This window comes from Phocoena sinus, chromosome 2 (assembly GCF_008692025.1).
Source record: "Phocoena sinus isolate mPhoSin1 chromosome 2, mPhoSin1.pri, whole genome shotgun sequence".
Lineage (NCBI taxonomy): Eukaryota > Metazoa > Chordata > Mammalia > Artiodactyla > Phocoenidae > Phocoena > Phocoena sinus.
In genome coordinates, this window is record NC_045764.1 from 31,748,047 (window position 1) to 31,775,771 (window position 27,725).

The following is a 27,725-nucleotide window of genomic DNA, read 5'->3' on the forward strand; positions in this document are numbered from 1 at the left end:
TTTGACCCATGGGTTATTTAGAAGCATGTTGCTTAATTTACAAGTTTTGGGAGATTTTCCTGTTATCGGTTATCGATTTCTAGTTTGATTCAGTTATGATCACAAAGCATATTTTATATGGTCTTTTTATTTTTATTTTTTATTTCATTTTTTTGGCCACGCCACATGGCTTGTGGGATCTTAGTTTCCTGACCAGAGATTGAACCCGGGTCCCTTGCAGTGGAAGCGCAGAGTCCTAACCACTGGATCACCAGGGAATTCCCTGGTCTTACTTGTTTTACATGTTAATGCTACTTACATTTAATGTAATTACTGATATGTTAGGATGTAAGTCTGTCATTTTATTGTTTTTTCCTGTTTCCCCTTACCTGTCTTCAAGTGGGTTATTTGGACATTCTTCAATATTCCATTCTGAATTATCTATATTTGAGTATATCTCTTTGTTTAATATTTTCAATGGTAACGCTAGGGATTGCAATATATATATGACGTTTATTACAGTCTACTAGTATTAGCATTTATCTCTTCAGGTGGAATGCTGAAACTTAACCACCATTTAAGTCCCTTTATCCCCGTCCCCCCATGATACAGTTATCTTAAATATTACCTCTACAAGCATTGAGAATGTCAGATAATGCTATACTTTTTTATTGTAACTTCTGAACGACAAGTAGAACTAGATGTTATACCTGTCTTCCATAACCACAAGCTCAACGTGCACACACTACTCACCACTCAACATCTAATCATCCATGAATTTAAGACCAACCACTTTTCCATACATTGTGCATTCCATACATACATCTGTGATCCCTGAAATTCATCTGATACTTGTTTCTCTTTGGGAGTCTGACCAAAAACCTGATATGCCTCTAACTAAGCACAATCTCTGAGATCTATATTCCTTTCCCTTTCCTTTTCTTTTCAACTCATTCATGTTGTTTTATAAGTACATTTAGTTCATGAAGTAGTTTTCCCAACTGGACCATAAATTTCATGGCAGTGGGTTTCTATTCATTTGGTATATTCTTCTAGGACCTGCTGTGGTATCCTAGTACGTGACAGATAACTACAAATTCACTGCCCTTTCCATGTTTACTGATTTAAAAAAAAATTCATCTATCTATGCATCCACTAGATCAGCCACCAAATTTTCCACAGAACTTCTTGTTCATACATCTAGCACTATCACCCAAAATACTGGCCCATAAGGAACTTGAGCTGCTCCAGAAGAGCAAAAATTCTGAGGTAAAAACTCCTTAACCTTAAACAGTTTGCTCTAAAAAACTCTCTGTAACATCCTTAGGAATCACTTTGTCCCAGATATGTAGCCATGCACAGCTGTCAGGTGTACTTTGTGCATCCATTCTTACGCACACACACACCGAGTACTCAATTACCCTGTTTTAGAACAGGAATAATTTATTTCTATGAATATGATTTTAATAATATTCCGTAAGTACTTAGTAATCAAAGTTTTCTCCAAATCAGGAAAAAAACCAAAGTAATTAGCAAATATTTTATGTGTGTGTATATGTATATATACACACACATATAATTTTTAAAAATCTCTTTCTGTGATTAGACTTAACTTTTAAGTGATGGAAGCAGTGAAGAACTCAATGCCAAAGCACATTTTGATAAGGCTTTTTCAGGGCAATTAATTTAGTTTCTTGAGAACAGAAGTCACACTTGCTCCAGTTCCACAAGGACTCCACCACAGTCTTTAGGATGGAGAAAAATCACTGGTTTTCCGTGTGCTCCTATTTTGGCCTCTTCACTTAGAATACGAATCTTCTTTTCTTTCAAATCCATCACAGCTGCATTTATATTATCCACCTTGAGAAAAGGAAATAAATAAGAACACATTTGAGGTCATAAAAATACCAAATTATAATATCGTAAGGCTTAGAAGAAACTGCGAGCTCTCTGCCTTTGGGCAGAGCCATTCTTAAACCAGCACAGAAATAAGCTTAATACTTCTAGACAAGGAAAAGAAGTTGCTAAATTTTCCTAGGTAAGCAAGCACAATGCTTAAGAATTTTCACCATTAGCAAACATTTCTTACAACCTAAATAATGTATGCTACACTTCATAGCATGTTCGTCTAGCAGTATTGTTGACGATACTGCATAAATTGTTTTTCCTAAGAGCCTTGGGTTCTTCATTTATAAGAGGGACATGAGGCCTGCCATATAAATGGCCAAGAGATTAAAATAACAGATAAGAAGCTTTGAGCACAGTTTATAGAAGGTACTCAGCAAATACGAGTGCTTCCCTGATCTCCAAACCTCTCACCTGACAAACTGTCTGGTTATTACTTTTGAGATTAGAACTTCATATACATGAAAATCACTATTAAACTGTCACCAAAATGTTTTTCTCCATTCTAAAAAAATGCATACATTTATAATTTTGCAAGTCTCTTCTAAAACATTTCTATTTTCTTCATACTTATTAGCAGTCTAGGAAAGGAGCAAATCTGTTTCTAAATACCTGATGGAAGAGTAATTCTCCTCTGTCTTGGAAAATCATCCTCCTAGACTTGGAACCCAGTAAGTGGATAGAAAGGGATAGTAAGAATCCCTGTATTCCTAGGCAGTCATACATCACCCTGGAGTTTAATGATCTAATAGCATTACAAACAATAATAAAAAAAAAATCCAGAGAGAATAACACCCATGTACCCAAATATAGATTTAACAAATGTTCATATTTATACAATCTTACTTTCAAAGAGCCCAGGATTACATACTGGATTCTAAAACTGGTCAAACCACTGATAAGGATACTAAATGTTACTATAAATAAACTATAATTTCTTCAGAGTACATTCTACTTGTACATTCCTGACAATGTTTCTTTTTAAACCTGATAGCTATTTCAAAGTCATGCCCAGACTATGATGGTCATTTCATGCTATTTTGAAATAGCTGGTCTAGTCTCAGCTTTCTCAGAACAGTTGGATTCCTGATGGCTTCCCCTTTTGTATCTGCGTATAATGAATTTCATTCTACTGAATTTGACTTCTTTTTCCATTTTCCCAAAGTTAGTCTAAATTCAGTCTTTCCATTTAAAGATAAGTTAAAAATTATACAGTACATGAAAATTTAAACATACAGGTAGAGCTAAGAACCCCTTGACTACCACTAATAATACTTCCTGCTCCAGAGGTAACTACTGTCCTCAGTTTGATGTATGCTCTTCCAAATCTTAAAATATATTATAATCCTTACATATGTATGGAGTAGTAAAGAATCTGGTTTTGTCCACGAGGGATCTGGCCTTGACTTCTGGGAGATAATTTTTGTAACCTTGATAGGAGTGTCTTTGCCCTTGACTTGTGGGAGATAACCTATATAACCTGATAGGAGAGTCTCTGTTTAGGGTAGAAGCTGACCAATCTGGATCTTAAAGTAGAGCTGGCCATCATAGTCTTAGGGTAGGGGCTGGCCATGCCAGAAACCATGTGATTTAAGGTAGGAGCTATGGGTCACATGATATCAGCTGATCTGGAGACTGAGTTGAACCATGTGGGCAATCAATCAATCGACCATGCCTAAGTAGTAAAGCCCCAAGAAAAACTCAACATTTCAGTTTGTGTGAGCTTCCCTGGTTGGCAATACTCAAGGCATACTGTCACACATCAATGCCAGAATGGTCACGTGTCCTGAGGAAAATGGGAGCTTTGCATTTAGAGCCCTCTGTGTTTCTTCCATTGGCTGTTTTGGTCTGTATCATTTCTCTGTAATAAACCATAAGAATGAGTGTAATAGCTTTCGGGGAGCTCTGTGAGCATTTCTAGGGCGTTATTGAGCATGAGGGTGGTTTTGGAAAACTCTAAATTTGCAGATGATACTGAGTAAGGGTGGTCTTCTGGAGGACCACGTGTCCTCTAAACTTCATAGCTGGCTCTAAACTTCATAGCTGGCTCTGAACTTTGCAGTCTGGCTAACTAACATGTATATCAATTAAAGTTTATATATATACACACACACACATACATTGTGTGTGTGTGCATGTATGTACAGGGGTACATGATGCTTTCTGTATGCATTATTTGTATTTGCTTTTTTATGTAATATATTTTAGCAATTTTTTCATGTCAGTACATATAGGTCAACAATTTTTAACCTACTACATAGTGTCCTAACTAATTACTTTATAGAAATACGAAAGGTGACCTAATCATTTCCCTACTAATAAACATTTAGGTTATAAGAAGGGAAATCTGGACTCTTCTTAATGGTTAGACGATAACTTGTCCTTCTCTAGTGTTGCCTATTGAACAAAAGAGTTTGGTGACAGTTCATGGACAAGATTCCACTGGCATTTGAAGGCATATGCACATAGCAGGGACTGGTGAAGATAGATAAAAATATGTTAAAGCAATATTAAAAGATATGGAAGACAGATTCAGATATTCTAGCAAAACTGAGCTAAAGAAAGAGAGACCAGATGGAGTGACAACAGCAATATTTGAATAGATAACTGATAATTTTCCATAATTGAAGAAAGACTTGAGTCCTCAAATTAAAAGTGCACCTGAGAATAAAGCAGGATAAATAAAGATAAACCAATACCTATACATATAATAGAGAAACTGAATAACATCAGTGATACAGAGAATATCTTAAGAGCTCTCAGGGAAAAGCAACAACTCCCTACAATTGAACTGAACAAATTCTTACTAGTAGGAACAGAGACCAGAAGATACGGGAGTAATGTCAAAGTACTGAGGTAAAATTATGTCAATCTAGAATTTTAAACTAGCTAAATTATCATTCAAGACCCCTGCTTACACACACACGCACACACACACACACACACACACACACACACACACACACACACAAAACTAAATGACAACAAAAAGGCTCAAAGGAGACATACCAACCAGTAGTAATGTGTGCCCATTATTGGGATTTTAATTCAAACACACTATAAAAAGTTATAGAAGAACAAATTTGAATACCTACTAGGTATTTCATGATATTAGAGGATTACCATTGATTTTGTTTTAGGTGCCATTATGAATTTGTATAAATACATAAAAAATGCAATAAACACATACACACAACTAAAATATTTATGGATGAAATTACATAACATCTAGAAATGTCTTCACATTAACATAAGAAAAGGGAAGTGTGATAATGTGATAGAGGGAGTATATATGGAATAAGATTATCCATGAATTGATAACTGTTGAAATTGGGTTTTGGTACATGAGAGTTCATTATATTACTGTCATTTTTTGTGTTTGAAGTTTTCTGTAAGTTAAAAGAATTAAGGCTAACTACTAAACAAATCGAACTAGAATTTGTAATCTCTAAAAAAGCAGAGGAAGAAAGAATTAAAAAAAAAAGTTTCTCAATTCAATAGAAAGGAAAAAAGAAATAAAAACCAAAAAAAGTTAAAAAGTTCAAGTACATTAGTAGTTATTTTAAATGGAGACAGGTTAAATTTATGAATTATAAAATGAGATTATACGAATATAAAAAATTTTAAATATATTTGTTGATTGAGAGAGATATACTTAAACAAAAAAAAATTTAGCTATATGCTCCTTTTTAGAATATAAATGTCTTCTAGGAATAGACCTAAAGAAAACCACACACACAAGAAAAGAGTAAAGGGATGGATAAAAGATATACCAGGTAAATATTAACCACAAGAAAGTTGATATAGCAACACTAATATCACATAAAACAGAACTTAAAATGAAACATACTAACAGAAGTAAAAACATATACAACCTAAAAACAATCAACCAGGATGATAAAACAATCTTGAATCTTCATGTACCTAACAGTATTGCCTTGAAAAATAGAAAACAAACTAAGCATGCATACCTCTCAGTATCTGACACATCAAGCAGATAAAGATTATTAAGGATAAAGACAAGTTGTAATAGTTCTTTGAATATTCTGGATATGTCCTTTATCAGATATATGATTTGCAAATATTCTCCCCCATTCTATGAGTTGTCGTTACACAAAAGTTTTTAATTTTGATGAAGCCGAACTTATCAACCTTCTTGTTTATCACGAGCTTTTGGTGTCATATCTAAGAAACCATTGCCTAATCCAAGGTCATAAAATGTACACCTATGTTTTTTTCTGAGTTTTATAGTTTTAGCTCTTACGTTTAGGTCTTTGATCCACGTTTGGTTAATTTTTATATGGTATTATATAACTTTCGGGGATTTTTTCTGAAATGCTGTCTTAACCCAGTTTTGAGGCCCTGGTAGAGGCTGGTCAGTTCTCATTCTGGAGCAACTGATTAAGCCTGCATGCCAATCACCTCCCTTATCAGGCTCTCATATCCTGGGGCCAGTATGTGCCCACCTTAGCTGCTGCAGAGACAGGTACCAGACAACTGGGTACAGTCCCTATGCCCCAGAGCCCACAGAATTACTCAAATTAGCTAATCTACAGGGAGCCCATGAAACCTAGCTAAACCCCCTCCACTTGTCCCACTCAGCTACCTTCTACAGCTCCAGTTGCTGTTACCCTGTCCCCAGTACAACCCCATGTGCCCTACCTGGTAGCCTTCTCTCTTTTGGAGCTGTAACAAAGAGTTCTGCCTTTCACCTACCCAAGTGTCACTGTGTTGTGTCCAGATATAAAACGAATCTTCATATGGTGTGAGGTAAGGGTTCCAATACATTCTTTTGCATGTGGATATCCAGTTGTCCCAATGCCATTTGTTGAAAAGACTATTTTTCCCCCACTGGAGGGTGTTGGTACCCTCATTGCAAATCAAGTATGAGGGTTTATGTCTGACTCTTAATTCTAGAGTAGTCCATTGATCTCTGTTTCTATCCTTATGCTAGTACCACACCATTTTGATTACCTTTGATGGTAGTAAGTTTTAAAGTCAATAAGTGTGAATCCTCCAACTTTGTTTTTCTCTTTCAAGATTGCTTCGGCTATTTGGGATCCCTTGCATTTCTATGTGAATTTCACAATTAGTTTGTCCATTTCTGCAAAGATGCCAGCTGAGAATCTGATAGCAGCTGCACTGAAACCGTAGATTAATTTAGGGAATATTGACGTCTTAACAATACTCAGTCATCTGATCCACGAGCACAGAATATCTTTCCATTTATTCAGGCCTTCTTTAATTTCTTTCAACAATGTTTCATAGTCTTCAGAGTACAATTTTGACAGTTCTCTTGTTAAATTTATTCCTTAGTATTTTGTTCTTTTTGATGCTATTGTAAATGAAATTGCTGTAATTTCATTTTCAGATGTGTCTTGTTTTATTAATCCAGATACATAATATTTGCATTTTAATTAATGTTTAATCCAATGAAACTTAATGTAATACTCATATAGTTAAATTGAAGTCTATCATCTTACTTTTTTTCTGTCTCATTAATACTTTGTTCCTCCTCTCCTGACCTCTTGTTTAAACATGTATTTTCGTAGTGTTTGATTTTATCTCCTTAATTATATTTTAGTTATCTCTTAATTTTCTTATTGATTGATCTAGAGTTTACAATGTATATTTTGATCTTATCTGAGTCTACCACTGCATGTATAATATATGAAACTTACAATAGTATACTTCCATTTGCCCAACTCCCATCCTTTATACTACTGTCATAAATTTTACTTCTATGTTATAAACCCTACAATGCATTTTAAAATTTTCAATTGTCAGTTGTCTCATACATAATTTAAGGTAATAAAAAAGTTATTATTTTAACCTACATATTTACCATTTCTGGTGCTCCTCATTTCTTCTAAAGATCTGAGTTTTTACCTGGTATCATTTCCCTTCATCCTGAAGAACTTCTTTGGTATTTCTTGTAGCACAGGTCTGCTGGGCATAATCTTCTTATTTTTGTTTAATTAAAAATGTTTTCAGTTCACTTTCATTTTTAAAGGATATTTTCATCAAGGTTAGAATTCTAGGGTGACAGGGGGTTATGTTATTTTTTTAAAGAGTATTTTTTTTTTTTTGGCCATGCCGCGTGGCTTGCAGGATCTTAGTTCCCCGACCAGGGATCGAACCCATGCCCTTGGCAATGAAAGCACAGAATCCTTACCACTGGACCGCCAGGGAAGTCCCAAAGACTATTTTTTTTGAGCAGTTTTAAGCTCACAGCAGAATTGAGAAGTAGAGAGTTCCCACACAATCCCTGCCCCAAGAGCAGGCACAGCCTCCATCATTATCAGCATCCCCCACCAGATGGTACATTTGCTACAACTGATGAACCTACACTGACACGGCGTTATCACCCAAAGTGCACAGTCTACCTTAGGGATCACTATTGGTGTTGTACATTCTACGGGTTTGGACAAATGTATAATGACATGTATCCATTATTTTGGTATCATACAGAGTACTTTCACGGCCCTAAAAATCCTCTCTGCTCTGCCTAGTCATCATTTCTCCCCACCCTCACAACCCCTGATCTTTTCACTGTCTCCATAGTTTTGCCTTTTCCAGAATGCCATATAGTTGGAATCATACAATATACAGTCTTTACAGATTGGCTTTTTTCACTCAGTAATATATGCATTTAAGATCCCTCTGTGTCCTTTCATGGCTTGATAGCTCATTTCTTTTTAGTGCTAAAAATATTCCACTGTCTGGATGTACCAGCTTATTTATCCACTCACCTACTGAAGGATCAGAGCAGCCCAAAGTCTAGGATCAATTTTCCTCACAACTAATGCAAAGCTCTTCTGAATACTCTACCCAATGTCTCATGAATTACAAGGTCTCTCCACTATGGTTGGTAAGAACATGGCTTTTTCATCAATCGCTGTGTAAGGACTGTCCCCTCTAATCCTTTCAAGGAGTTCTATTCCCAGCTTCAGGCAGCATCCTCACACACATGCACTGTTCACTATTCAGATGAAGAGCTGAGAGGCGTTGCTGACCTCTGGAGAATACTCTCCATGCAGCTCTCTCCTTTCCAGTCCTTTATATGGCAAACTCAGATCACCACGGCCTCCCCATCCTTTCTGCTCCCACCTCCTCAACGCAGGGAGGCTGCTGAACTTCACTTGGATCCTCCCTTCCTGCACTGCAGCCTGGAAACACTCTCTCCAGCCAGTAAGCTGGGAAACTGTAGGGTTACCTTGGTTGTCTTCTTTCCCTGAGAAATCAATGTGTTGTGCTGCCGGATGTCCAATGCCAAAAATTGTTATTTCATATATTTTGTCTAAATTTTTTTCTTCGAGGCTAAAGGATAAATCTGGTCTCTGTTACACCATCTTGGCTGGATTTATTGACAGAATTCTAAATTGGCAGTTTCTTTTCAGTACCTAAAAAATGTCACTACATATTGCATCATTTCATAACTTCTGTTGTCTTGTTTTTCACTAACTGCTTTTAAGATTTTCTTTTATCCTTGGTTCTCAACATGACTGTGGGGCGCTCAGGTGGTGTCATTTGTATTTGCCCTGCTTCGGGTTGCTGGGCTTGAATCTGTGGGTTGATGTCTTACCTCTGATTGGTAATGTCCTTGTCGACTATTTCTTCAATGATTGCTTCTGTTCTATTTTCTCTCTTCTCTCTTTCTGGGGCTCCAAGTATACTCTGCTAAAACTTTTGACCATGCTCTACAACTCTCTTATGCTCTATTCTGTTTTTTTGTTCCTTCTGTATTTTTTCCTCTTGATTTTAGACTCTGGCCTCTGGAACCTGAGGACAAATTTGTATTGTTTTAAGCCACCAAGTTTGTGGTAACTTATTACGGCAGCCCTAGGAAATTAATACAATCACTATATATCCATACGGAAATTGAACAATTAAGTAAAGGGATGGCACATGGTAGGAGCCAAGTTTCTCCCTATTGGAATGAGGGGTTATAGACAAGCAAGGGAGAAGGCTAGAGTGGTCCATGTGGTAATGGATTAAGGTCAGAGACATCAGTATGAACTCATGAGTTCATGAGCGTGTCAAACAGACATCTTATGAGTTATGGTTGAATATAGGCATGCTTACAGATATATGTATATATACAGCATACACACACATAGGTCATTGCTCTGTTAGCTGAGAAGGCCTAGAAGCAATGACACCCCAGTGGCAACAAGCACATCTTGAGCCCAGATCTTGGTTTCTAACACCATTCTCTAGTGAAAGAAGCCAGGGCTTCTTGGGGAGATGGCCAGTTCAAGATTAGCAGAGGGAACACAGATGATGTGTCTGGAGCATCTTGCAGTGCCAGAAAATAAGGAAGCATGGGAGGAAAAATAAAAAAGATAGGGTACGTCAAAGGGACACAGGAGTCAACCAAAATGCCCTACTGGCAAAGCTGGAACAATTTGAGCAACAAAATAAAGTAGTATTGGATTACAGTCTAAAGTATAAAATAAATGTGTAGAACTCATTAATAATATAAAATAAATGACTGAATAAATAAGTGATTGAAGAATAAATGACTGAATAAATAAATGGGGGGAAACAGAGAAATCTTCCATACAGAAAAATTCCAAATAATTTACGGAATGATCAAGGAGCATAACTCTCCATTCCTTCAGTTTTGGCTTCACACTGTGACTTCCTCCTAAAGATTATAATATGGAGAAAAAGAAAAAAAATCGTATCTTTACAGTGGAGAAACATGATGACACTTCTTCAGCCGGGAGCTCGAGGCCAACATCAGCAGTGATAAGTCATGTGGATAGTATGTACCCCTGACATGATGTAATGCGAATGGCACTTTACCTTTGTGGTCTTCCTCCCCAAAATCAATAACCCTAGTCTAATCACGAGAAAAACATCAGACAAATCTCAACTGAGGGACATTCTATAAAAAAAAAACCAACCAGTAATCCTCAAACATATCTAGGCCATCCAGAACAAGTAATGTCTAAGAAAATGTCACAGGCACGAGGAGCCTAAAAAGACATGATAACTAAACGTAATGTGGTACCTGGATGGGATCCTGGAACAGAAAAAGGACACTGGAGGACACTGGGTAAAAACTAAGAAAATCTGAATGAAGTATACGTTTTAGTTAATAATAATGTATCGATTTGGCTCATTAATTGTGACAAATGTACTGCACTAGTAAGATGTTAATAATATTTTTTTTAAAAAGAACCTAAAGAGATTAACAACATTTGTAATAAGTGGATCTTGTTTGGGTCCTGATTAGAACACATCAACTATAAGGACATTCGTGAATCAATCTAGTAAATGTGATTTATAACTGTGTATATGATGGTGACAAAAGATGTATTTTTGTCAATTTTGATCAATATGATAACGTCATTGTGGTTATTTATTTTTTAGAGACACAAACTACATAAAGGTAAAATGACCTGTGAATTACTTTTAAACAGTTTAACAAAGGAAGAAACGATAAAGTGTGACAAGATCTTGAAAACTGTTGAATCTGGGTGATGGGAATATGGGAGTTCACTACATTTTTTTCTACTTCTTGTATGTTTGAAATTTTTCATAATAGAATCATGACTGTTTTCACAGTGCCCTTTTGATAACTTCTACTCTACATATGATCATGGATATTTTCATTATAGAACATTCTACTCAATTATAAATATCCACATTTCTGATATTGCATCTTATAATTTTTTTTTTTTTGGCTGCATTGGGTCTTCATTGCTGTGCGTGGGCTTTCTCTAGTTCCGGCGAACGGGGGCTACTCTTCGTTGCCGTGCGCGGGCTTTTCATTGTGGTGGCTTCTTTTGTTGTGGAACATGAGCTCTAGGCATGCACGGGCTTCAGTAGTTGCAGCACACGGGCTCAGTAGTTGTAGCTCGTGGGCTCTAGAGCGCAGGTTCAGTAGTTGTGGTGCACGGGCTTAATTGCTCTGTGGCATGTGGGATCTTCCCGGACCAGGGATCGAACCCGTGTCCCCTGCATTGTCAGGCAATTCTTAACCACTGTGCCACCAGGGAAGTCCCCTGATAGTGCATCTTAATTTTTAGTATACTGCTTCTTCAGTATCCCTTAGTCCAAGAAATACTTCTAAGATTTAATAACTTAGATTTTGGGGGGAAATGCCTAATTGACATTGTACTAGCGTTTATTTCTATTTCTGTTACTATTTCTATCATTGACTTTGATTTTAAAGATCTTGTATCATGTCCATCCTTCTGTTTAGAGTACTGCCATAAAATTAACAATTTTCTAAGACTGCTCCTAATGTGCTGTTTGGCGATAATAAAAAGAATGAAATAAAAACGTTTTAATTTTTCTGAATTGAAAGTAGATGCATTATCTACTCTAAGGGTATAAAGAATGCTTAGAAAAAAATGCGAAGTAATTTGATTTGGGAAATTAAGTCTGTCCCCCTAAGTAATAAAAATAACATAGTCAATAATAACCCATCTAAGAAAATCTGCTTTTATAGTCCTTTGCACAATTACAACTGTGTACCATATAGCTCTGTAAGACCTTAAATGTCATTGGTGAATATCTGGGCTATTCATTTCAACTTCTTATCAGTTTTGGGGGGGTATGGTAGGGTGGGGACAGGCAGCAGGGGGTATTGTATCTGTGTCTGGGAATTTATTTTGATTTTCTCCTGTAATTTGGAAATTAAGAGTGACAGTACTCCACATAAAAAAATGTTTGGATTCTCACAATCAGAATTCAGAACCTTCAGGTAAAGCTTATGCTCTCTTTGGTCCTCAGCTGCCTCATCTGAAAATGGCAATGCAATCTTGTTTGTTGAAAGACACGAAGTTGGACTAAATAACATCTTTTTAAAAACCTTAAGGTATATAATTCACAGTGACCAAAATTTATGAACAAGAATAATGTGCTACTTTTAATGGTGCATATTTTGATTAATCTTAAAAATATAGGCTTTTTATTTTATATAAAATTATAATAGTGCTTATTGATACCAATAATGAATGAATTTAATCTTCAAACTGATATAAATCCATGGAAGTTAAAATTAAAAGTCTGAATAAAACATTTCTGTTTCAACTGTCTTTTCCCAAAAAAACAAATAACTAAGTGAATTATGCAAACCTAACACTGTTCTCACTTTGTATCGTGTTCAGAAGGTTCCTGTGTAGTCCTGGGGATTATTTCAGAAGGGCACACATTGGCTTCCATACTTGCTATGTGGTCTGGTGGTGGCTATATAGAAAGTTTCCCAAATGCTGCTCTGAAATTTTCACCAGTTGATAATAAAACATTAAAAAAACTAAATATCTTAATTGACAGAACTCTTTTATTCCAAGAGGATTTCTCCTTTTTCTTCTCCTCTGTTTATTCTTGGTAATAAAATGCCCTTTCTCTTCCAAAATGATGTTGGCAAGAGACAGAATTTTTAAAATTTTTCCTTATTGAATAACAGAGAAAGTTAAAAAACCTGATCAAACTGCCCACTTCCTTTGTTCTCTGGAAATGTAATCATTCTACAAAAGCCCCACGTCTGGGGACTGGTGATACACAGATCACTTGTAGAGCTTAGCAATTCCCTAGGGTTTACTGTAAAGCCGAAATGAGAATGGAGTTTTTCAAAAAGTAGAATTTTCTCTCTTCTTCATTGGAGAACAGACATTTCCCAGCACGCAGGAAATAAGTTACCTTGCTAGTCTCTCACCTTAAAGTTTTTTTCTTTCATAATCTAACATCCTTTGTGTATTTATACCACCATCTCCGACACTGGGGAGCTATACCCACTCACCTGATACACCTCCCCGGAACCAGTCCTTACCCTGTTGCTGCCCCTCCCTCAGCAACGCTCGCTTCACCCCACGTGTCCTCCCCCTACCCCATCTGGTTGCTTCCTCACCCCACCTAAGCTCCCATTCGCTGGGCCTGGCCCCCTGCATCAGGGCCTCCCACCCCACTCCCCGTACTCAAGTCCTCGCCACCTTGCTTGGGTCCCCCCTTCCTGCACAGAGTGGCCCCAACGTGTGTACACCTTCCTCACCCTGCTCAGGCCCTGATTGCCCATAGCGGCCACCCCATCCACAAGCCCGCTTGGCTTCACCTCCCCATGAGTCGTCGTCTCCCACGGCATTGACACACTCCACACACAGCTCAGGCCCTGCCTCCCCACACCAGGTGCCCCCTGCACGTGCATGCACGCGCGCACACGTTCTGCTCAGGCTCTCACACCCTATGCTCCCAACATGCTTGGGACCCCGCTCCCTGCATTGGGCTGGCCCCCAGCACTGCTGCCCTTCTCACTCTGACGCCCCAAGCCTGGTGGCATCCTCTGCTCAGACTTGGACACCCTGCGCTGGAGGCTCCCTACGCGTGGGTACCCTACTCGGCCTCCAGCTTTCCCACAGCAGGCAGCTCTGCTCGAGGGGGCCCCTCATCCCACGTGGCCCCGCACCCCGCTCTGGGCTCCCCCGCTCTCCCCAGCAGCGTGCACTAGTGTTTGGCTCTGCTCTACCTAAAGTCTCCAGGATGGCACGAAGGGAGGGGAAGAAGGGGAAGGGGCCACGACTGTTTTTAATAGTATTTATTTTCCCTTTTGTTTTGGCAACTAGAAGGAAATATTTGACAGAACGAGTGGGTACACTAATCTTACCTTGAGTTTTCTCTTGATTCATTTTCCTTTGTTCTAACTTGCACTGTTACTTAGGTTTATCCTTTAGTATCTCATAGGCTGTATTTTGGCCAGTCACCTCTAATCCTCTGTGGGAAGTGCAGGGCACACATAAAAACGTGAAGCAGCGGGCAATCCTGAGAGGACCGGGACTTTTTTGTGTAGCTACACATCCCGGCACCTAATGCAGTGAAAGTCACAGTGACCCTGAAAACGCTTAATGACCAGGAACATAACAGACAAAGACACCAACCAAACAGAACAGAAGGCACCTTATCCAGGGTCCTGGAGGACCCCCGCTGTGCTGAGTAGTAAGCCTTCAGTTGCTGAACTGTGTGTGTGTGGCGGGGGGAGATGTCTGAGGGGGTCTCAGAGAAGGGTCCTTCTGGAAGGAGGATGTTACTCAGAAGGTTTAGAGCAGCAGCTATTTACCGACCAGCATGGAAGCACTTAAATATTTTTACAACAGTACTAATTTGTTGAATAAGTAAATATTTTCAGTGGCCTTTAAGGTTTTCACTGTGACATACCTTGCTGTCTAAGTTATTTAGCGAAAGCAGGGGTAGTTCTATTCGATACCACAAGCTTCTCCTCAGGGAGAGGCCTGCGAAAGGTCAGAAGCACACATGCACATCAGCACAGCTGTGCCAGACAACTGAGGCTGCTGGGTGCGCATGTCAGCAAGAAAAAGACGGAACAAGATGACCTCCAAACTTCCTCTAGGGAAAGCCAAACACACGTGTATTTATCACCTTCCACCTTTCAAGTACCCCTCTCTTGAGTCTCCTTCTATTCACAAAGGTAGACAGGTTGCCTCCTCTTGCAGAGGGAATGGTCCTGGTTCCCACTTCTGGCTATTTGAAAATAAAATCGTTCTAGACCTTCTAGAAGTTTCACACACATTCCTTCTGTTTAGAACACATCACTACATGGATGGCTGTAGCACTTGTAAGATGCGGCCATAGCCTCTCAGCTTCTCCTCTCCCCCTGCATCTGGTCAGCCTCGAGGACTTGTTTATGACCAACAGACAGCAGAAGTGCTGCTGTGGGACTTCCGAGGCCAGGACGGAAATGCCACACAGTCCCACAGAGTCTTGGACATTCACTCTGGCCGGTAAGGAGTCAGCAAGTCCACTGCCTGGTAAGAAGTCCGACTGTCCTGAGAAGCGCCCTCAGCTTGTGGAGCTGCAGGGATCACACACATGTGCTCTGCTGGGAGGCCCAGCTGCACACCCGGCGCCCAGCCAGCAGCAGTCACCAGCACGTGAGTGGGACACCCGGCCTGGCGGAGCCTCACTTCCATGTTTGACCGCAGCTGCAGGACAGACACCAAGCAAGAACTGCCCAGCAGAACCCTCCCCCAAACTCCCAACCCACAAAATCCCCAGCAAGATACAATAGTTGTCATCACACCCTGAAGTGTAGGGATAACGTATTATGTGGCCACAGAAACTGGAATGACCAAAGAAATATCTTCTGACGAGTTCTATCACCTTTGTACTTCCAGTGGAAGACAATTTCAGACCTCAGTTGTATTAGCAGGAGAGACTAGGTTACACTATGGTAAAATAATTAACTCTGAAATCTCTGCAGGTTCATTCAACAAAAATGTTTTTCCTGTTCAAGGATCGGTGAGGAATTCTGCTCTCTCTGGTGAGTTAGGGAACCAAGCCCCTGCGTGTGGTAACAACTTCATTTCACAGGTTTCCACAGCAGGTGACAATGATTCTCAAATGACTCCACCTTAAAGCATATCTTCATTCAGAAAAAAGTGTCATGCTATCCCTGCAATACCACTTTTAAAAATTACCAACTAGCATAAACTGGTGGCCTCCAGTACCCACTTTCCATTTCTTCCTTTTAATTATACCAGGCCCCAGGTTTTAGCAAGGCATGTAAGTGCCTGACAACAGACTACACTTGAGGTCGAGTGTGCCATGTGACCAAACCAACGACAGGAACAGGAGTGATATGTTTGGTTTCGAGGTCACCCCCTGAAGATACCTGCCCTGTGTTCTCTCTCTGCCTTTGGTGAGGCCTGGAGCTACCCTGTAAGTCATACATTACTGACAGCAGAGCTGTGCCATCAGCCTGGGACAGCTCATCTTAGACTGAGAATAGAAAAATAAAATCTACCCAGTCAAGACATTTTATTTTTTACGGAGAGCAGAGACTCGTGATGGGGTGTGTGGCATACTAATGCAGCAGCTAACTAACCACTCTTCACAACTCCTCCTATCACCTACCTTCATTTTATACTGACAAACATTTTCATTTCCCCCCTTTAATCTGGACTTTTGAATTCACTTTTACATAACTCAACTTCCACTATGTTTTACTTAACTGAACTTCTAACTCGCAGTGGCTTCCTTTGAAGGCCTGGGTTCTCTGATGTAGAACACAGACAGTATAGTGTGGGAGAGAGATGAGTGCATTCAAGGGCTGAGGATCCTGCTTGTCATCCTGGGGAGACTTAGACAAGCCCTCAAGTCCACTGAAACAAAGACTTGCAGCCAAAATTAACACCCTAAAAAAGGGATAAAGGTTAAATATTAGGCCTTGTTTAGCTCCTTTGTCCACTATCTTATGGCTTCCCCACCTGAAATTTTAAACTCAGCTAATCCAATGAAGGCAATCTGGCACCCTGGCTAACAGTGCAGATCCTGGAATCAGAACAAACCTGGGTTTGAACCCCACCTTTGCCATGTCCTACATATGTGACTGCAGGCAAGTTAACTATTCTAACTACTCGCCTGTCAAATGGGGTTAATATAGCCCTCAAGGGTAGCTACGAGAATTAAATAAGGCACGTCTAGTATTTCGTATCCAGCCAGAGGACACAATGCTGGTAGTTATGATAACCCGATGCCTTTCTATGTGCTCTCCTTCTGCCTAGAATACCTTCCTCCCCTTGTCCACCTGGGGATTCCTTCACATTCATTGTAACTCATGCCCTGCGATACCTTACCACCTCCTTGGCCTGCCAGGAGCAATCAATCTTTCCTTCGTTTCACAACTAAGAAGACACGTTAATTCTGCTTATCCCAGTGCAGTGTAAGCAGCTGCCCCTCCTGACCGCGGGCACGGCCATGCCTTTCTTACTGCTGAATCCAAGCCCTCCGTGGAGTACACGCGGTAGGTTCTCAAATATAGTTGCAATGTAAACTGAGTAAATTCTTGGGTTCATGCTGGAACCAAACCCCCCCCTCTCCTGGACTGGGAATGAGGCCTAACTATGAATTATGTCATTCCGTCTATCAAGAGACTTGTCCTACCAAAATAATTTAAATTGAAGCATAATTGGTAATGCTGATATTCCAGAAGCAGTTATCTGAACATGAACATCTACAGATAAAGGCTCTCTAATGAGAATGTTCTTGTCTAACACTTCATGGTTTTTTTCAGGAATTGTTAGCAGATGCAACTGAGAAGATCTGAGAAATCAGTCAGTAATTGAAAATGTATTGCCTTTGTAATAAGGAAGAAGTTATTAGAATTTTAAAGATAGAAAATAATTATAATAATAGGCATGTATATGGAAATTCTTACTTTATAAAGTCTTGTCACTTGTTTCTTTTAATTGCCTTGTGACAGTGAAAGCAGTGTGTTCCTATCGCATGGAAGGTCGTACGTGGTCAATAAATACTACAGCAAAGACGCAAATCTGTTTTGGCCAACTTCAGTGGCCTTTGTATAGTTGAACCCAGACTTCAATAAAACATATTTTCATTATTATTTGCAGTTTTCTAGAGGGAAAGAGAATATACCTATAGATCCATCCTTGAAGAGAACCAATTTTACCATTTCCCTGAAAGAACTTAATGGAATTTTCTGACGACAGCGGCAATATGTAGCCTTCAAAAGTAAAAGACATCTTAAAAGAGATATTTACAATACCAAGGATTAAACTAACTAAAATACCTCAATGCAGATGTGATGCATTCCTCCAGCCTTGTTCTTCTGCAGAAAACCTGCAATTGGACTGTCATTTCCCAGTGGATGAAGCAGCTCCATCTTGGTATTTCCCAGGTTGACAAAAACAACGGATACTCCATGCTCAGGAAGAGGGACCGTCTCACCTACCTGGGCCCCAAGAACGTTCTTATAAAATGCCTTGGCCTTTTCCAAGTCTGGCACTGCTACTGCGACATGATTGAGTCGACCGAGGTTCCATACCTGACCAGCCACTTGATGCGAGGACACGGACATGGAAAAAGTTCTTACTGTTGGAACTGGAGTTTGAAGTCTAGGAAAAAGCCCTGAAAAATGGAGCAGGCATTGAGATCCTTCTTCTGAGAATTGATGCCCTTCTAAAATTAATTTTTGAAAAAACAAAATATAATCATCTATGTAAAAATTATTTACATACCTTTTCTTTTTAATTAGTGAAATTAAATCAGAGTACATAAATGAAAAAACTTATGTCAGAATTACTCACTCTGCTCTGAAATAACTGTCTGGAATTAAAAAGCTAATTCTGAGCTTTCTAAATTCAGGACAAAGGATGACATTTTTCATAATAACATATTTACCAATAACACTTAAAGGATAGCTGCATATCATTAAGGATTATTTGCTATTCTCTGCATTTTATAAAGGGTAAGTTTGAATGTGATAGTGAAACGACATACATTTAATGATGATAGCAAGCAATTTTCTTCTCTACTTACAACCAATTTTTTGTCTTACGTTCTGCAGTAAGTTCATTAAAGTTAGAACCATAAATACCTTTTTTTTTGTTTTTATTTTTTTTTTGCGGTACGCGGGCCTCTCACTGTTGTGGCCTCTCCCGTTGGGGAGCACAGGCTCCGGACGCGCAGGCTCAGCGGCCATGGCTCACGGGCCCAGCCGCTCCGCGGCATGTGGGATCTTCCCGGACCAGGGCACGAACCTGTGTCCCCTGCATCGGCAGGCGGACTCTCAACCACTGCGCCACCAGGGAAGCCCTATAAATACCTTTTAATGTGTACTTTATTTGGATGATTACCAACTAAGGAAAATATCTCATTATTGGGGGAAAAACAAGCAAAGATCAAGAGGGTACTTAAACTTATGAGAGTTTCCTCTGAGCGATTTTTTAAAATTGTTCTTATAATTTTGAAGGATTAGAAGCAAAACTGCTTCTAATGTGAAGAAACCTTTCATTTGGAAACTGAAGCAGCCTGCAATGTGTTCTCCCCATGTACTACTATTTCTTCAGTCCCCAAAATACTGGACTTTAAGAGCCAGGTTCTCCCCAGAATGAAAACGATATACGTGTACGAGGTCTAAATATAATCCTACAAAACTACATCACTTAATAAAAAAGTATGAAACAGCAAATTGAAGAATACATATTTTAAACAAAGGGTTATTAGCTCTTAATGAAATAACACTTTAAATAGTACCTAGTATTACAGAGCTTCAGCTAACATAAAATTAATTCCCCTTTACTAAAATTTTTGATAACAGGGAAATGAAAGTGGCACTACTTGATCTGATTCAAGACCATATACCTTGTGGAGAAGGCAGTCTCCTCAGCTGCAGGAGGATAGGCCTCGGGCGTGGAATGCTTCCTCACCAAGAGATAAAGAGCCCACAGCCTGAGTGGCTCTTATCACCTTGTGGGGACTCTCCCTCTTTCAGAATCAATAAATGCTCCTTTGTCTCTGCTTAGAGCATGACTGTCACAAGGCCAACTCCATTGTCACACCTGTCCTCCACAGGGAGGGTACAGGGTTCCTTGGACTGTGGCAAAGGGGAGCGTGTACAGGCAAATTGTCCTGCTCTGGCCACTGGGAGAGGCCCGCTGGCTGGGGGGGACTGACACCCAATACTGAGGTCATCCAGCTCTGTCTCTTCTCTACGCACTGTCCCACCCGGTCTTGTGTTCTCCTTGGTGACTCTGGTTCTTTGGAATCATTGTGTCATCATGAAATTCAAGTGTACTCCAAACCAGTACACACATACATAAATGTACCATTGAAATCAAATTTTATAAAAAGAATACCTAATCCTTACTAGATGTGATGTGCTCTAATATTTTCTGTTCTATTGTATTTTATTTTAGCTTTTTAAAAAATACTGGTACTATCCACTAAATATCTACCTTGCTGGTTTGTTGTGAAAATTAGATATTTGATGTAAAAAATATACTACTACAGTGCAAGACATTTGTAACAGGTGTACAGTAAATTCAGCCATTCTTATTGTTAATGACACACAGGGACTGTTTGCTGGTTGAGTGGCATGCAGGGTTCTGTGGAGACCAAGAAACCATCTGAAGGGCATGGTGGCAGTGAATTTTAAAAATGCTAACAACCAACAAAACCATCAGTCAGACTGCTCTTCCCTTCCTTCCTTGCATCTCTACTATGTGTGCAATTTGCAATGAAATTTCAATATAGAATGTATCTGTAGTAAAAAAAAAAAAAAAAAACTGGAGATACAGTCAATGAGCTGTAAAGTGTTGTTTGCTCTGTGAAACTTTAAGAGTACATCAAACAGTGAGTCTGGGCATTTCTGAATTCTCCTTACCAGTGATAACTTTACAAGAGATGGCGCAGCGGGAGGTTCTCTGGCAGGCATTCTATTGCCAGCAATGGAACATATGGCAATGTCAAGGAGTAAATTACAATACGTCCAAGTCCAAGTGAAGGTGAAGCTTTATATCCTATGCCAGTTTGCTTTAGGGACATTCCAAAAACTCTGGCACTGAAAAGGAAGCCCAAGCAACTCATGCTATTAGAAGCCTCACTACAGTCTTTCTCCATAACTTCCTTATCATTTGGAAATGAGAGGAGGAAACAGTTTACAAGAATGACTGATACTTTTTCCTTTTAACAGAACACAAAATCTTCTTTGTATGTTAGGAAAATAGAAAGATAATAACATCTTTATATAATGTAAAAATCAAGATTTTATGGCCATATTTTAGTTGATCTTACTTCTAGAAGTGTAAACTAGTTTGTGAAAGGAAACATCACTTTATTGGTTTTATTTGGTCCCTAAAGCATATATTCTAGGAATAGGACAGAAATAAATATGATGATACTGGTGAGAATTCAATAATTCCACTTCTTTAAAATGAAGGGTAGGGGACTTCCCTGGTGGCGCAGTGGTTAAGAATCCACCTGCCAATGCAGGGGACACGGGTTTGAGCCCTGGTCCGGAAAGACCCCACATGCCGTGGAGCAACTAAGCCACAACTACTGAGCCTGTGCTCTAGAGCCCGCGAGCCACAACTGCTGAAGCCCGCAGGCCTAGAGCCCATGCTCCATAACAAGAGAAGCCACTGCGATGAGAAGCCCACGCACCGCAACAAAGAGTAGCCCCCCCCACCGCAACTAGAGAAAGCCCGCGCACACCAACGAAGACCCAACACAGCCAAAAATAAATAAATAAAATAAATTATAAAATGAAGGGTAAATGATATAAAAATGGCCAAAAAGCACATAAGATATTCAACATCATTCGCCATCAGTGAAAAGCAAATCAAAACAACAATTAGGTATTACTTTACACCCACAAAAAAAAGTGTTAATGAGGAGTCTATGAGTGAAATGTGAAATCCTACAGACCAAGCAAATTGGGGTAAGAAACAGAATAAAGGGGTTACAGTGATATAGATCCTTACAGATACTTTAAAAATTGTGTTGCTGAAAAAAAAAAAAAATTGTGTTGCTGAAGAATTTGTTGTGAACTGAACTTTAAAAATATTAGTTTCTCCTTTGACTTTTGCCAACTTTTAAAAGATGTTTTTATTTCAGATTGCACCCCAACTATAGGAATCCACAGCTTTTTAGTTTTAGGTTTCTCTCAGAAAGTACAACAGAACTACATTACTTTGAACTCCATAATGTGCAATTCGTGACTATTCCAAAAAGGATTACTTCCCATGAATAAACTACAATGTATACATATGTGTGAATAAAGGTATGAGATACTTAAAAATAGGAGTGTTAAAAAAAAACAGGATTGTAAAGATGAACAACTAACTTTCACTCACGTCAGGAATCTGATGTACGAGAAATGGATATGTTACCAAATCTGGTATGTAGATTAACTCTAATTTCAACTTTCTTTCAATATTGTTTCTTGCTAAATACTTTTAGTGCCTTGACTTAAAAATAACATTGCATTCCTTTCCATTCAGATTGTTTTTATTTCAGGCCAGGCTTTCTCGACATCGACTCCAAGTAAGAAAAGGTTTAGCTGCAAGGGTCTATACTCAAACACATTAAGGGTACTTACTGTTTAAAGAAATTATATGTTAAATTTGTAAAGTGTCATAGAATGTGAATAATCATTTGTAATGAGGTTTTCTTAACAGAAATATTGAGATATTATATTGAGATATAATTTATATACTATAAAGTTTACCCATTTGAAGTGTCCAATTCTGTTTTATGTATATTTGCAAAGTTGTGCAGTCTTCACATAATCTAATTTTAGAACATGTAATAAGTGTTTTTTTAAAACGAATTTATTTATTTATCACTGCGTGGGGTCTTCCTTGCTGCACGTGGGCTTCTCTAGTTGCAGCGGGCGGGGGGTGCACGGGCTTCTCATTGCGGTGGCTTCTCTTGTTGCGGAGTACAGGCTCTAGGTGCACGGGCTTCAGTAGCTGTGGCTCACGGACTCTAGAGCGCAGGCTCAGTAGTTGTGGTGCATGGGCTTAGCTGCTCTGCGGCATGTGGGATCTTCCCGGACCAGGGCTCAAACCCGTGTCCCCTACGTCGGCAGGCGGATTCTTAACCACTGCACCACCAGGGAGGCCCCTGTAATAAGTTTTTAAGTTTGAATTTTTGCACATCTGGTTTGAGGAGACAGACATACTTAGAAAGTCGTTCATCACAAGTGCCTTCAAGTTAGTTTGATAAGAAACCCATTCATTTTCAGCCTTCAACCAGAGGCACCATACACGTATTTTCATCCTGTTTAAAACTATGATTAGGAATCATTTTTTACTCATTGCAGTTAGTAAATAGACAACAGTTCTGTTACCCCACTTCCATATGACTCCATCATAGATCTATCCTCACAGTCATGTAACTTGGCCACTCTTGTCTTTAACAGGTTCAGTTTCCATTTTCAAAACTACCTTTTTTCACAAAACCAATCCTTTGCAAGCCAAATTGGAACAAATTGTGTGTGTTTAACCTGATTTGTTTTTTCTGAGCTTCTCCTGTTTTTCTGCTAGTTTCATGTTCCTTAAAAGTGGGGTCATAACATAAAATTACCATTTGACCCAGCAACCCATCTCTGGATATATACCCAAAAGAACTGAAAGCAGGAATTTGAAGAGATATTTATATACCCATTTCCTAAGTGTATATTCACAAAAGCCAAAAGGTGGAAATAACCCGTATCCATCAACAGATGAAAAGATAACTAAAATATGGTCTACGCATACAATGGAATATTAGTCAACCTTAAAAAGGAATGAAGTTCTGACATACAACACAACATGGGTGAACCTTGAAAACATTAAGCTAAGGGAAACAAGCCAGTCACAAAAGGATACACATTGTATATAAATTGTAAACACATTCCACCTATAACAGGCACCTAGGGTAGTCACACTCAGAGAGAGAAAGTAGAATAGTGGTTACCAGGGGCTAGGGTTTGGGATAATGGGAGAGTTATTGTTGAATGGGTACAGAGAGGTTCAACTTGGAATGATGAAAAAGTTCTGGAGATGATGATGGTTGCACAATATGAAGGTACTTAATGCCACTGACCTGTATACCTAAATATGGTTAAAACTGTAAATTTTAAGTTAGATATATTCAACCACAATGAAATAAAAAGTGGAGTCATCTAGGGTTCAAGCCTCTAAAATAGGATAGATCAAAGCCAGCCTTTGGAATACACTATTTTCGGGCTTCCCTGGTGGCGCAGTGGTTGAGAGTCCGCCTGCCGATGCAGGGGACACGGGTTTGTGCCCCGGTCCCGGAAGATCCCACATGCCGCGGAGCGGCTGGGCCCGTGAGCCATGGCCGCTGAGCCTACGCGTCCGGAACCTGTGCTCCACAACGCGAGAGGCTACAACAGTGAGGGGCCCGCATACCGCAAAAAAAAAAAAAAAAAAAATTATTCTGGAATACACTATTTTCATTTTGCTTTTCCTTTATGCAAAGATGTGCATAAAAGTTACAAAAGAAACATGCATCTTTATTAGTATTCAGTTCTTGCAATACATATATGACTTGGAAGTTATATTCCCTTCCCCTTAATTTCCCCCCAACAACTACTGAATAAAAGTATTTCTAAAAATACACATGTAAAAATGCCTCTTCTCTAATATTCAAATTATTATTTATATGTTCACCTTCAGGTTTTGTGTGTAAGTATAAGAGGTAGCATGCTTTATGGTTAAGAATGTGGGCTCTTGTGCTAGACTGCTCTGGTTCAAATCTTGATGCTACCATTGGTGTGTACCTTGGGCTAGTTACCCTCTCTGTGCCTCTGTTTCTCATATAGGAAGATAATACCTACCTCATAATATTGTCATGAGACTAAAACGAATATTACATACAAAAGGTTTAGAAAAGTGCCCGGTACATTATAAATTCCAAGGATTATCATTACTGTCACTTTTAAAAAGGTTACATCAATAACTTGCTTATAAATGTAAGCATCTCTGACTTCTAATGCATTTTACGTTTTTAAAGGAAAAAGGTGATTGTGCACCTGCCCTATACACAGGACTGCTCTTACGTTCAAACTCTTATTTAATAACTAAAGAACTGTTTGTATTTGGAGAATGTTTTGGCACACATAGTGCTCCTGTAGTCACTGTTTCATTTCATCAATCCATAACTTACTACTTTCTATGACAAGGAGATTACTCTTCTTTCACTCTTGAAAATCTACTCGTGTGGGCTCTGATTTTAGAACATTGTTGACAGTATTTCAGTGTTTAGTGACTACTGACATCCTCATGGAATAATGCTGCTGGAAGCTATTATAAGCATAGTATTCTTTTCACTTTTTGATACAGGAATACTGATTTACAATTTTTCCAAGTTGAAATCAGTTGCTTTAGTAACCCTCTAATCCGCCCACACTGCTCATGACTGTTGTTTCATCTTGGGGACTCTAATATCTTATAGAAGTTATTACCCCCAATGCACATATGGCCCAGTCTCTAGGCATTCTCCATACTGCTGGGATCTTTCATGGGTGTAGGACAGATCCCACGGCATAACATCTCGCTGATCTGACCTCTCCCAATAAAGACGCACAGGTTAATTTTGTCGTTACTTTTACGCAACAATGCTACCACACAATCTTGCCTATACAAACTGTGATCACAAATTCTGAAGCAAGAGTGTATCATGGGGTGGCCCAGCTCTGCCTATTAGTCTCAATGGCCATAAATTAGAGAGAATAGTAATAGTTCAGTGAGTACTTCAGATTTTTCCCACTTAGAGAAAAAAAATAGACCTGATTAATTTCCTTGCGGGTCACACTGAGTGGCAAAGCTGGGCCTTAAGCCTAGGTCTGTCTGACAACAAACTTGATGTTGTGCAACCATGATATTTAATTTTCTCATCCCTCTGACATTCTTTACCATTCTTTGGTTCTCAGTTTTTAATATCTTCAGTGTATGTTCTATGAGCAATGTCTATTTCCTCAGAGACAGCTTTCTAAGAGATGAGATGACTGTTTTATGAGTTCTTTTGAAAAGGGCTATTGCAATGGTATGTGAGCTCAGATGCTGCCTTGTATTTTACCAAGGAGAGGAAAGAGGGGCCAGGAGGGCATGTTATTATCAAACCTTGAGTATCACCTATTAATTAGAGATTAATTTTTAATAAGTTGTGCTCAGCCTATTGTTATATTTTTTCCTGTATACGTATCACCTCTTTAAACGGATCCACAGCTGAGACAGCTACAACTATTACGGCACATTTTGCGTGGTTCTCATCACTTAGCCCTGGTGACTTGCAATGATAGATGCATAAGACATTTTGTGCCTGGTAAGAAAGACTACAGAGATCAATAAATAAAGAACATGTTCAGTTTGAGACGGGACTTCGAAAGACGACTTGAACTGTCAGTTTGAATAGGTGGAACATACAGCACTTTCTAGGAGAGAAACGTAACATTATTGAAAGTTCATCCCCTTAAACACTTTCTTAAGGTGCTCAGCTGAAGGATTTGTCACGAACGTTCAGGAGTAACTCAGAGACGTCACCACTCGACACTTCTAACAGGGAATTTCAGATTAAGGGAAATAGTTGCCCCTCTGATGAAGGATGAAGAAAAGAAAAAGAGAAAGAGGAGAAAGTAGATGGACTGCGGTGACAGAAAACTTGAGGCTACTTTTTTTAATGGTGGTGTAGAAAACTCAAAGAAACTTCCAATCAGTCTACTGCTTTCTTCCCTGATTTTATACAAAATAAGGAATATCTTAGGCCATGTGGGAAAAAACGCTCCTTCCGTATTCTTTACACAACTGACCTTCCAGAGTTCTCAGAAGGATGCTGGCCGAGCCCAGAGTTCAGCCTGCGTTTTCACAAGGCTTGTCCTTCCTCTGGTTTCTCCCCCGTCTCTCACGGGGTGCGGTAAACACAACCTCACTGTCCCTCTGCCATTTACTGCATTTACTTCTGGTCCAGCCTTGCTGCCCCTTAGCCGGGTGCCCTCGCCTCCGGGGCCACTCAGAGAAGTGGTGACTGTGACACGCAAACACACAAGGAAAACCCCACGCTAACCCAGTCGTGCCTGGAAGGCTGGCTCTCTCTGTCTAAAGGTGCTGACAGCGGCCAAGGAACGCATCTCGAGGGCAGAGCGCAGCAGACCCAGGAACGCTGGCCACGGAGCGGCCTCCTCTGGCCCTGGCGTCCCGTCCCGCACACCCCACCCTCGGACAGCCCCGAGCCCGGAGTATTCACCTACGGCGCTCGCAACCGCCGCCATCAGCACACGCGCCATCTTTGAAAGCGTTAGCTAATTCCCGACGTACACATGCGTCGAAAGGGCGAAGGCGCGGCGGGGGGCGGGACAGACAACACTAGGGGGCGGGGCGAGATCCTGGGGGCGGGGCAGACGAGGCTAGGGGACGTGACAAGTGGTGCAGCGTTCCCGTGGGTGTTGGGAGCGGGTCCTCTCTTTTACTACATGATGTATTGAAGTCACCGAGTGCATCTAAAGCAGAAAGTTAAAAGGAGGACGCGACACCTCCTGTGGGCCCCTCAGAAATACAAAACAAAAAGTT

General features: G+C 39.7%; 1 protein-coding gene across 2 annotated transcripts; it reads right to left on the reverse strand.

Annotated features, from left to right (window-relative positions):
- Positions 1-618: 618 nt before the first annotated feature.
- On the reverse strand, positions 619-27,469 carry MCEE (methylmalonyl-CoA epimerase). 2 transcript variants are annotated; one of them, XM_032624763.1, is made up of 3 exons: positions 27,403-27,469; positions 18,440-18,777; positions 619-1,839 (listed from the first exon to the last, which is right to left on the reverse strand). In XM_032624763.1, exons 1-3 carry the CDS (start codon positions 27,440-27,442, stop codon positions 1,687-1,689), a joined length of 531 nt encoding a protein of 176 aa, XP_032480654.1. In that variant the 5' UTR covers positions 27,443-27,469; the 3' UTR covers positions 619-1,686. The 2 variants fall into 2 exon arrangements, with proteins under 2 accessions (XP_032480654.1, XP_032480655.1); XM_032624764.1 differs by lacking the exon at positions 27,403-27,469 and adding an exon at positions 22,880-23,062.
- Between the last annotated feature and the right edge of the window lie 256 nt (positions 27,470-27,725).